The sequence below is a fragment of the Stegostoma tigrinum genome, chromosome 14 (genome assembly GCF_030684315.1).
Source record: "Stegostoma tigrinum isolate sSteTig4 chromosome 14, sSteTig4.hap1, whole genome shotgun sequence".
Lineage (NCBI taxonomy): Eukaryota > Metazoa > Chordata > Chondrichthyes > Orectolobiformes > Stegostomatidae > Stegostoma > Stegostoma tigrinum.
The window spans coordinates 26,858,643-26,871,236 of record NC_081367.1 but is presented as its reverse complement, the minus strand read 5'-3'; the positions used below and the strand labels follow the sequence as shown (position 1 = coordinate 26,871,236).

At 39.9% G+C, this 12,594-nt stretch overlaps 1 protein-coding gene across 9 annotated transcripts in view; it reads right to left on the bottom strand.

The window, feature by feature from the left end:
• The window catches only part of schip1 (schwannomin interacting protein 1), an 806,217-nt gene that overhangs the window by 27,286 nt on the left and 766,337 nt on the right, over positions 1-12,594 (bottom strand). For all 9 annotated transcript variants that reach the window (XM_059651054.1, XM_059651055.1, XM_059651056.1 and 6 more), the window contains 2 exons: positions 10,285-10,402; positions 6,819-7,016 (listed from right to left, as the gene is read on the bottom strand). In XM_059651054.1, the coding sequence (XP_059507037.1) occupies positions 6,819-7,016; positions 10,285-10,402 (316 nt within the window). The remainder of the gene's footprint in view (positions 1-6,818; positions 7,017-10,284; positions 10,403-12,594) is intronic.

The following is a 12,594-nucleotide window of genomic DNA, read 5'->3' as shown; positions in this document are numbered from 1 at the left end:
GGCAGGATTCTCAGCAGTGTGGAGGAACAGTGGGATCTTGGTGTTCAAGTGCATAGCTCCCTCAAAGTTGCCACCGAGGTGGATAAGGTTGTTAAGAAAGCATATGGTGTTTTGGCTTTCATTAACAGGGGGATCGAGTTTAAGAGCCACGAGGTTATGCTGCAGCTCTACAAAACCCTGGTGAGACCACACTTGGAATATTGTGTCCAGTTCTGGTCTCCCTATTACAGGAAAGATGTGGAGGCTTTGGAGAGGGTGCAAAAGAGGTTTACCAGGATGCTGCCTGGACTGGAGGGCTTGTCTTACGAGGAGAGGGTGACTGAGCTCGGACTTTTCTCTCTGGAGAGAAGGAGGAAGAGAGGTGACCTGAGCGAGGTGAACAAGGTAATGAGAGGCATGGATAGAGTCGATAGCCAGAGACTTTTCCCCAGGGCAGGACTGACTGCCACGAGGGGTCATAGTTTTAAAGTGTTAGGAGGAAGGTATAGAGGAGGCGTCAGAGGGAGGTTCTTCAGCCAGAGAGTTGAGCGCGCCTGGAACAGTTTACCAGTGGTAGTCGTGGAAGCGGAGTCATTAGTGACATGTAAGCGACTGCTGGACATGCACATGGACAGCAGTGAATTGAGGGGAATGTAGGTTACGTTATTTTATTTTTGGATTAGGATTATTCCATGGCACAACATCGTGGGCTGAAGGGCCTGTACTGTGCTGTACTTTTCTCTGTTCTATTTGTCATGCATTTGCCCACTCATTCAATTCGTCCAAATCACACTAATGTCTGCATCTTCCTCACAGTTCATCCTCCCACCCAGCTTTGTATCATCTGCAAACCTGGATATATGTCATTTAGTCCCCTTATCTGAATCTCTAAAATAAGTCACACCTGCAGTAGCCCACTAGTCACTGACTGCCACTCAGAAAAAGACCCATTTATTCCTACTTTTTGTTTCCTGTCTGCTGATCAGTTCTCTGTTGGTACACTACCCCCAAGCCCCTTTTTAACTGTACATGCTAAATTCCTATGTGAGATCTTATCGGAAGGCTTCTGAAAGTCCACGCAAATCACATTCACTGGCTTCCCCTCATCAACTTTATCAGCTACATCCTTGAAAAATTCCAGTGAATTTATCAAGCATGATTTCCCTTTTGTTGATCCACGCCGAAGCTATTCGATCCTGTCAAGTGGAGAAAAAGAGAATTACAACTAGAAGAGATTGAAAACTTCACCCTTTCTGTCAATTCCAGAGGTAAATGAGTTCAGTTTTCATCCTGTTTCATTCAATTCCTAGAAAACAACGAGTATGTGGTGCTAATGCTGGGATTTTGTCAACAGTGTGCCAGTCCCAATGTCATAAACATGTGCCACTTCCACTCCCTGTCCCTTCGCCGTTTTGACTATAAGTAGGTGGCAATCAGTAAAATTTGAAGATGCAGCGTATGTATGAAGGACATATGCAATTCAGCAGATGGGGATGCTTTTCATGGAAGCACCACATCAACTAACAATGCAGCAGGTACATGTGAGTTAAAAAGGCAGTATATGTATTATGGCCAAAAGCTTCCTACTAAAGTGCATTGCCATTAATATCAGGCTTGAACACACAAAGGTGGCAGAAGTGTTTTTCAAGTTTAAAATTAGTCTGTAAATATTTGTGAGGTGCGCCATTATATGTAGGATTTGCTTAGTCAGATAGCTAAATACCGTCAAGATTGGTACGCATTGATGGTTACTATTTTCTGGCCTTTGTTGAAATCAAGTGGGAGAATACTAGTCAGAACATTTTACTACAGTTTTTGCAAGATCATATCTGGGTGATCATTAACAGTCATTCTGGATTCAAAATGTTTCTACCTCTACAGACATGCCAGACTTGCTGAGTTTCTCCAGTATTCATTGTTTGTTAAAGATTTACAGCATCTGCAGTTTTTAGCTTTTAGATATTTTCTAATCAGCCTGTTCAGGCATATTATCAGCCATCACAGGAACTCAAATCTAGGCTTCCTGGCTCAGAGATATGGACACCACTACACCAAAAACCCTTCAAATTATTTTGCTTTTACTCTGGATGATTGTGTAGCATTTTGGTCTCCGTACCTAAATAAGTTATTAGAAGAGGTGTAAGAAAGTTCACTGGACTTTATCCTATTTCTCCCTGTTTATTATTATTTTACTCATTCCTTGTTCGTCCCAATAACTATTAATCTTTGCGACATTTCTACCTCGACTTGATACTATCCTTAATTTCCTAGGTTAGCAATGAATGGTTCATCTTTCTTATTGAGTCTTTCTTTCACAATGGAGTATTTCTCTACAGAGTTATGAAGTATCTCATTAAATGTCTGTTACTACCTCTACCATTTTACACTCGAGCATTTCTCCCATTCCACTTTAGCTTTATATCCTTGTAATCTCCTTTGTTTCAGATGCGAGTTTTCAACCTCAAATTGAACATGAAATGTTGTCATGTTATGAACACTCTTCCCTAGAGGTTTCCTGACTGTGAGATCATTAAATAATCTTGTCTCATTACATAATGCCAGTTCTAAAGTAGATGGCTGGTGGTTCATACAGAATGTACTATTGTAAAAAAAACTGTCTTACTAAATGAGCTTGTTCACAAAGCAATCTTTGTCAATTCAATTTTTCTGATGTATAAGAAAAATAAAATGACCTGCAAATTACTGCAGTATCCTACTTGCAACATATGATTATTTATTGACATATACTCTGACCCACAGTGTAGTTACTGTGAGCAGTGAATAAACTACTTCACCAGTGACTAATTTCCCTTGCTAGTTCTTAATCCTGTCCATACTGAGACAATATCATGAGCACCTGAGCAGAGATCCTTTCTTGCTCAGTACTGATTGCATCCTTTATAATCAGAGGCACTTCACCTTCTTTCAAAATGTCAAATACACTTGAATACTGAGTTATTAGCTTTGGTCACCTTGTAAGCATGTCACTGTAATTGTCACCGTGTCTAATCATACATATTCATTTCTATTTGTGCCATTAATTCACCTACCTTGTTATAAATGCTTTGTGCATTCAGGTAAAGAGCATTTAATTCTGATTTTTTTTCTATTTTCCCTATTCTATTTCAATTTTCAGTTGTTCTTATGCTGGTATGCACTGACCTTAAAAATCACACTCGAGTCATCGGTACCCTTAGTTCTACCCTTGACTATGGTCTTGTACTTTGTCTTCAACTCTCTGTAGCTTAAAAATCTCATGATGTTGAGAGTTGTTTCTAGCTACTTCTCACTAGTAAGGGGGAATGAAATGTATTCAGTTCTCTTGGATTAAAGAGGCACAGTGGCCCATCTCATGGAACTGCGACAGCATATGGGGAAGATTTCGCAAGTATCTGCAGATGTTGCCTGGAAAGAGCCAGGTGCACAAACGTGCATGGTCATGGGTCTTCTTTGGCCATTGGTGGCACTGTCCTTGCCCAGTTCTAAGGCTGCACTTGTAACTGCTGTAGGTGGCAAAGTGCATTGAGGACCTCCTTACTGACACAGAGAGATCTGACACATTGTTTCACTCTTATTAAGTCTTTTAGGATCCTGACACTGGCTTTAAAGTTGGTTCCCGAGCTTGTGCTTACTAGCAGTGGGACCAGTTTGATGATTTAACTGCAGTTGACTCCTATTTAGTTGCCTGTGTGCTTGCAGGGTTATGAAGCTGCCGGTTTAATCAGATCACTGGCAACTAAGGTAGGCAGGAGAACTCAAGACTGCCTCATAATGCAGATGCTACCACAGAGGTTTAGAACATAGCCGGCTGACTACGCTACTTCTGTGGGACAGAGGGTAGCCCTTTAAGAGGATTGTTGCGTGCATGAGCCACTTTTTGAGGCACAGAAACTCCAGCTATAATAGACGCTGCTCTGACAGAGGCTGAACACCTCCATGAAGCTCGTGGCCTCGGTTTGTAGGGGAGAGGATTGGGTTTGTTCTCGCAATTGGCAAAATGCTAGCAAGCCCATCAAGCAGCAATCAACAGGGGCCTTAATTATGAAAAGTGGCAGTCTGCCTCCTGCTTTCAACAGCATCAAGACAGTAACTGAGAGCTGTTTGGTGCTCCCAGAGATTCAGTACAATGAACTTCACTACAACTTCTTTTCTTTTTTATTCCTCTTTTTGTATCTAAAATATGTGTCTAGTTACTCTGTACCTAAGATGACACCTGAGAGGTGACATTGTAAACTTTTCACTGTAATCCTGTTCCTTGATACATGTAACAATAAAGGATATTCTATTCTATTATACTCTGTATTTTGTGGCCTAATACCCTTCTTAGACCCCATCCTGTCACAGTGTACGTACTACAATTGCGAAATCAAAACATATTCAGAATCCAATCTGCATAAACCACTGCTGTTAGGCATGCTTTAGTAAATGGAACTGACATGTAAACCTTTCAAAATTGTCAGGTTTGTGTTTCAGAAGGTAAGTCTTTAGAAAGAATAAGTGTAAATGGGCATTTGTACTGACATATTCAGCTACAAAGCTGATCTTGCAATAATTAGAGCTTTTTTAAGAAAAAGTCATGTCAATTTCTTAAAGCTTTAACATTTCTCTAGTTAAATTATGTGAACAACGTAATGAAGTATCGCGTCTGCCTATGTTAGTGACATCTTGGATAAACTGGAAAGTCAGCATTGGCATTCTGTGATCGGTCACTGTTCATTTAGCAAAAACACATTTAGTTTCTTAAGGCAGCAGCTTAAAGCATTTCTAGGGAAATAAAAGAAAAACACTTGTAATTATGAACAGCCATTTATTGGTATGGTGTGTATTGGTGTGCCTCTAGCAAATTAAACACTATTTTGGGATTTGGGAGGAGACAGTGGTTTGAAAGTAAGTCAGATATTCAGGACTTGGTTGATACTTGGTTATACTCTCTTCCATTGGGTAGAAGATACAAAAGTTTGAAAGCACACACCAATGCATTCAAGAACAGCTTCTTTCCGGCTGTTATCAGACTTAGGAAGGGTCCCCTCACATTAGATCTGACCTTTCTCTGCACCGTCTCTGTAGCTGTAACTTTATACTCTGCATTCTGATCTATTACTTTCATGTCCCTATGTAGGATACAATTTGTTGGCATGCAAAACAATATTTTTCACTGTATCTCGGTAGGTGTGACAATAATAAATCAAATCAAATCAAAATGTTACACATCCGCAAAGGTTACTTTAATTTTAGGTTTCTACAAATTTCTTTTTTCATTTGAGTACAAACATTAGGGAATTCAGATTGTAATCACTCATGCATTCATTCCCATTTTTATCAGCCCATACCCAAATTATTTGAAGAGTTTCAGTTTCTGATGTAATACTTATAAACTTGATTTTATTTATAATATCACTACTCAGATAACTAAGAAAAAAAAACAAATGAAGCAGGAACAGTTTTCTAGTTTAGCTAGTATTAAGAATTAGAAGGAAGTAAACTCTTTTATAATGTTTGAGCCATGACCTATTATTTAATATTAATGCTAGATTTTATTTCTCAAAGTTGAGTGACAGTGAATCATCGACTCATTAAAAACTCCAGTTTTTCTTTTCTGCCATGACTGAGAACAGCAGTTGTAGTATGTGCCATCTACATGCCACATCGCAGTAACTTAGGAAAGCTTCCTTGGCAATACCTTCCAAACCTGTGACCTCTACCACCTAGAACAGCAAGAACAGTACATGAAAGGGAATACTACCATCTGCATATTCCCCTCCAAGTGACTCACTATTCTAATTGCTTTGGATAGGAGAAGATGATCTGAAGCCAAAGGACATTTTCCAGGAACTTAAGTAAAGAACAAGCAACTTCACAGAGTCAATCTCGACAAGTTGCTGGAAGTGTACCTGGATCAAAAAGAATGATGTTAGGGAAGGGAGGCTCAACAAAGAGAATGACACTGGAACTCAGAATCAAAAAGTATAGAGCAAGACAAGGTGTAAATACCCCAAATTATAACCATTGGTATAATACTCCTGTCCTCAAAGCAGTATTTCAGTGGAGTTGTCAGGGGCAACACCAGAGAAGATTTCCTTCGACAATTGAAAAGAAAACATATAATGCATGTAGATTATAACTTCGGTTATCTTTGGTGTCAAATTGAGTTTGCTTTCTGCCTTTGAATTTGTACACAAAACATTTGATTGCAATCTTGGAAATTAAATGAAAGAAATGTTCATACTGTAATAAAATCTAAGAAAGATGTAAATTAAAACATCAGTCACACTGGTCAACATGGTTGCAATCTGGCAACTTCTCTGCAGCACTGTGCACCTGGTTTCTGTCCAGACACATTACAGTGATAGACAGGAGATGTAATCCCACTGAATTGTTAGATTAACATAAACACATTGGAGATAGCAAAGAGAAATTGACATTTCAGTCTGTTATTGCAAATGCATACACAATGTTAGCATATTTCAAATTGTCTGACAGGGATGGAAAAGCTTCAAACTTGTGCTATTGCCAGTCAGAGATAATGGGAACTGCAGATGCTGGAGAATCCAAGATAACAAAGTGTGGAGCTGGATGAGCACAGCAGGCCAAGCAGCATCTCAGGAGCACAAAAGCTTTTGTGGTCCTCAGATGCTGCTTGGCCTGCTGTGTTCATCCAGCTCCACACTTTGTTATCTATAGCCAGTCAATTGTGGAAGTTGCCATTAGTTACCAGGTAGGAAAATATTCTTTGCGTTGTAGTCAACTTTCATTTGTGTAGAAAATCACAATCAAGTATTGTTGAGGCCAAATTTTTGCTTGGGTTCTTGCATTTGCATTCTACGTTTAAGGATACTCACCAAATCAGCCACAGGGGACTTTTTTCTGTTCTGTTTTTCGACCTCAACTTGCATTTTTGCCATTGGTTTTGCCATAGCAAGAGCCATTTTAGCCTCAGCTTGCAATTTCTTCTGTCTTGTAAGAAAATCCATATCGTCAAGTGACTCAGACTCTTCTTCAGTAGTGTCTCTGTCAGAGTACGATGAGCTCTGTTTGCTCTAGGGAGACAAATAAGCTGTTGTAATGCACTTCTAAATGGAGACTAATTGAAACAAAGTTATTCCAGAGAACAGAATCTGCCGCAAGCATCACAAAATAGGAGCTTCATTGATCACCCAAAAATAGATTGTGAAAATTAAACCAATAATCTCCTTATTTCTTTGCTTTGCATCCGCACAACTCAAATCCACTTTTGCTTGATATTACAAGAAAATATGTGTCCATTTAACACTTCCAATTGCTTTTTCAGTTTCTGTTGTTTCGAACATGATCATATGAACTTGACTGACATTAATCTAACCACCTCTTGGTGCAATTGGAATTGGGTTAGCTATTAGCACCAAACTGGAAATTTGTTCTTGACCATTACAAACAAATTATTTCAACACAAATCCAGGTTTTACAATGTTTGTTCTGGCTTCAAAATGAGAACACAAAGAAAACTGGCTCAGATAATTCACTGAAATGAACAATCAACTACTTTGATATTGAATCGTTTCAATTTCTATAAAAACTTTAAATATAGAAAATATTCATGACGTTGCACAGGTGAGAGAAATAGAAATTAGACCTTTAAGGGAGAGCTCAGAATTAATAGAAGACAACATTAAAAGAAACGGAAAAACACAATTGTAGAAGCCAAACAAAGGGATAATAAATTATTGGGCTGATTAGAAAAAGATTTCCAGAGATTATGGGAGACTTTCACTTTTGGTTGAGTGGAGGTAGGGGTGGATGTAATGGAAATCAGCCTCAAGGGACTGAAGGTGAAATTTATCCGAAGGAGCTGCTGAGATAGAATGAGGTGTGAAGCAACCTGAGCTTCAGTTCAGTGAACCATTCTAAGTCAGCAAGGATAGTTAAAGGCTGAGCAGGATAGGGCAGCATGGTTGTATAAGAGCTGCTGGGCAATGCTTATCTCTCCACCGTTAGGAAAGATTTGTGTTGGAAGCGCTTTGCAGCAATGGGAGTATAATAGGACTGGTGCAAAATAATGCTGAAGAGATTAAGTATGAAATCCTGTTCAGAAACAGGATACCAAATTAAAAGCTTAGCCTTGGGTCAAACATTACATCAAGTTGCAGTCAGACTAGTTGAGTCTGAAATGGACTGATAGAGTGGAGAATAGTGGCTTCAACAAAAATGACAAAAAGTCAATGATTTCAGTATTTCAAATACATATTTGTAAGAAAAGCATCAACATGGGCACAAGCATGGAATAGAGAGAAGACAAAGTTGTGTGTTTTCCATGTGTAACAGAGGTATAGTTGTGGTGCTGGATGGCAAAGGAGAGACAATAGGGGAGGATGGAGTGATCAAATATTGTGATCAACATATGTGACGAGTGAGATTGGTGACAACACTTGCTTAGACTTAGATCCTCGATTCCCCACTGCACAATGAGAACCAAGACTCCTCCTTTGGCCCAGGCCAACTAGAAAATTTTGCTCCAGTCCATGCAGTGTTTCACACTTCAAGGCCCTCAAACGTGCTTTGCTGGTTCTTCTTTTCCCAGTTGCTGTCCATTCTGCTGTCACAATGGTGAGGTGTATTGTCTGCAATCTCAGTTGTCTGCCACGATGTCCTGAAGGCATCTTTAACCAGTTGCCTGCAGCGTTTTTTTTTACTTGGTGCTGGTGTGTCTCCAAGTGAGGCCCAGTATCTTACATTGGCAATACTAGTGGAAGGTACCCAGCTTTGCTGCACTCTTCCATTTCTCACGGACACAGATTGCATTTGGTACCACAATGGATATATAGAGTTGCAGCTTTATGGCCATTTTGATATTGTTGGATGTCCACACCGTTAGAAGACTGATGCTGCTTTGCCAATTCTTGGGTAGAAGGTGATCTATTTTACTCTACTTGGAGATGCTACATCCTAGGCAGGATAAGTGTTTGACATTCTTAATGTTCTGTTGCCAGATGGTGATGGGGGAGTGTTCTGGGCATCAATGCATCATTGTCTTTGTGTACACATAGCTGATGTCAGGTCCAAGCTTGATTCCACTACTCCCAAGACTACATTTAACATCTTGGAGGGTCAGATTTTATGGCCAATAACACGATCAAATCAATGTCTGTCAACCACTGTGTTGCCATGGGATGCCACTCTCTGCACCGACTATTGCTTTATTTAAGGTGAACTCATTAACTAATAGAAACCAGGAACAGGGACAGCATGCATCACTGCTATGCTGCTGTGGTGATGTTGAAGGTGTCTGTGTTGTCTGTGCTCATCTTAACATGGCAACTGGAGGCACAAAATAACGGTGCGAAGATATTAACAAATACTCCAGGGTGCTGTATTATTGTGTGATGTACTAGAGTAGTTTCCAATATTTATTATCAAAAGCTTTCTTGAAATCAACGAATTTGATAATAAATAGCTTCTGACACTCTAGGTTCTGCTCTATGGTGTATCTGAGCATAAATCTCTCCTCACAGCATGATCTATCATTTTGAAAACTGACCTGTTCTTCATGAAGGTAACTATCTAAATCTGCGTTCAGTCTGTTGAGGAATACCATGCAGAAGACCTTGCCAGTTGGTGACAGCAGTGTAATGGCCTCCAGTAGTTGCAGTTACGGAGTTTCTCCTTCTTTATCACCTTGATTAGAGCTCTCCTCCAGTCCTCTGGGATGTCCTTCAAAGACCAGATCTTGCTGAACAGATCTGAGAGCTCAGTAATGACAGTGTTTTTGTCATGTCTCGACAACTTGGCTGGTATCTTTGAGTCCAGGTGCCATGTTATTGGTCAAGCTCCTGATGGCTATTTGGATTCTGATTTGGCAATTGCTCCCAGGGTGAAGTTCAGTTGCTGAGGTGCGATATGGCCATTGAATTTCAACATGGAGCTAGGGCTAAGCTAGCCTTGAGAACAAGGGATCACATAATAATCTCACTGGGTGTAAGTAATGATTGTGAAAATGGGAGGTTCAGTCCCAATCTTAAGGCACAAGATGACATCAAGGACCTGCATAATGAGTACTGGGAGAGGCATCCGGAGATGGGAGGCGATCAGAACTTCCAGGATCTTTTAAAGGACTGTGAAGCTGGAAATGGAGGGGTTGACAAAAAAAAACTTTTTGAGGTGATGGTGGTTTGACTTGAAAAAGGAGCAGCTCTGAGCTAAAGGAACCCTTAGTACAGTTTGTATTAATTTAAGGTCAGGAGGTAACAGTTGCTATTTCCAAAATTATGAAAACTGTAGCAGTAATACTGCAATCTAGTAGAACTGTGTAATGAAGAAAATAGTTACACATACCATTGGTGACAAAGGGGTGTCAAGGCTTGTTTCAGTCTTGCTGTCATCTGCATCACTGTCCTTGTCACTTCCACTGTCATTAACAAAACAGATCTGCAGATTCATTCCACTTTGAAGTCTGAAACACAGGAATATTGAGCGTTTTAATGAATATACAATCGGCAACTGGAAATAGTCTCCATAAATCGTCAAGAAAAAATGTGTAGAGAACACGGGGGTTGAAACTCAACTTCAATATGAACAGAGATGCAAAACAGTAGTAGCGACTCAGCTGTCAATTATACCTGCTTGTGAAACTGGCTAGTGAAGACTGGGTAGGCTGTATGACAATCTATATGCTACATTTCAAACCCTGAAAAGAACTGGACTTCGCCTCTGTTTCCTTTGACTTAACTCATTCTTAATTAATAAAAACAGTACCCATTGTTAGCCACTAACAGTCCCTATTAATAACTATTCATTGGCCTGGCCTGACTGTTACCTACCCCTTTGTCTGTTCAACCATTTTTCTCTCTCTTTGGGCTCTAACTCCAACTATCACTTATTCTTTACCCCCTCCCATAACCCAACTTCTGCATAAAAACCAACATTTTCCAGTCTATCATCAGTTCTGAGGAAGGATCACTGGATACAAAACATGAATTTGCTTTCTCTCCAAAAAGACCTGCTGAGCTTTTCCAGAAGGTCGTTTTTGTTTCTGATTTCCAGCATCCACAGTTATTTTGATTTTTATTTAAGATTTTGTATTGTATGAGAAGAGAGTACTGTTTGGCTGGCAAATGGACTGAGATTGGTAGAGACCGCTCCACCAATAATACAATTGTTTGATGGTGGCTGGTGGGAGGTTAACATGGTTAACTGACAGGTTTTGTTTAAATTGACACGGGGTTTGTTGACTCCAGATAAGGTAGTGCCATGAAGCATGACCAGAGAATGTCTGTCATCTATTTTGTTTAGTTAAAACAGGTGTCATGTGTGTACATATTCTTGTGAATGTCCTGATGAATGCAAAATGAAAATCTTTGACAAAATAGAAATACTTGATTTTTTTTATTTAATATTTCATGCAACATGTCAGCATTTACATGTTCCTGAAAAGGTGCGTTACACTTTAAAATACCTTTTGCTTAATTTTAAATCACTGAAAGATAAATATATTATTTAAATAATGTTAACTGACAAAAAATGTCACGATTATAGGAATTCATAAACGAATTGAGACGTCGATGACAATTTCTTCCGGGCAGCTAATACCTTAGGTTGTATTTGTGGTGTTTCAACCAAAAAAAGGGGAAGCTGTGACAGGGAGTAACACAGGAGTTCAGGCAAGTTGCAGCAGCTCGTTTACAATTCCTCTGCGAGATGAACTATGTAACATTTTAGTTACATGCAGCAGTCACCAAGCATTGGGATTATTTTCATGACTCCCTTGCTGTTACAAGAAAAATAAAACTGGAGGCCTGTCCACCTTCTTGTCACAATCTCAGACCATGTTATGGGGCAGTTGAGCCTTCAGACAGTCCCCATGTCCTTGCACCTATTGAGAAAACTAAGTGGTCAATTAATGGTTATTTAGGGGCCTTATTTGCCTACACCACTGTAATAATGTGACAGAGGAAGACTAAGCAAGGTGGGCCTGCTGTCATGCAGGATGGGTAAGTGCTACCATCCAAAACATGACCTCACACCCTCTTTTTGGTCTGGCAGGCAGAGCTATCCAAAGCTCCTAGACTTGCGTGAAGTCTTGGATCCATGACGTTTCTTCTCTGGCCTGTAGTTCCAGCTGTGGACATTATGCGATCCTGTTGCAGCTAATCTCCAACAAGCCAATCAGATTTGTCAACAGTTCTCCAGGGTGGGGCTGCCTGCTGGATTCATGCAGATATCTCACTCGGAATCAATTACTGCCACCCCCAGTGTGAGGTTGTTGTCAGGCAACGAGGTTTTTCCAGTGGAGTTTTGGATGAGGTGGGCTTGTCAGTATGAGCAACGCTTAATCCACATCCCCAAAAATTCTCACAATAAAATCAACGATGACACACCTCCAAAAATCTAAAAGAAAGCAGGAGTATCGTAGAGACAGTAATAGCTGAGAAAAGTCATCATTCCCTTTTGTCTGTGAATGACACAGTAAATTAACTAGGATAGACTAGACTCACTGTCAAATTTTGAAGTTCTGAAGGACGTGTATAATATTTATATCAGTAAATCTTGGGCCCTCTCAGTAAAAATCAGCTTGTAGATCCAATAGCACTTATTTGTATTACTGACATTTTCTAGATTTAAGTAGGATGCGAATTGTGGCAATTA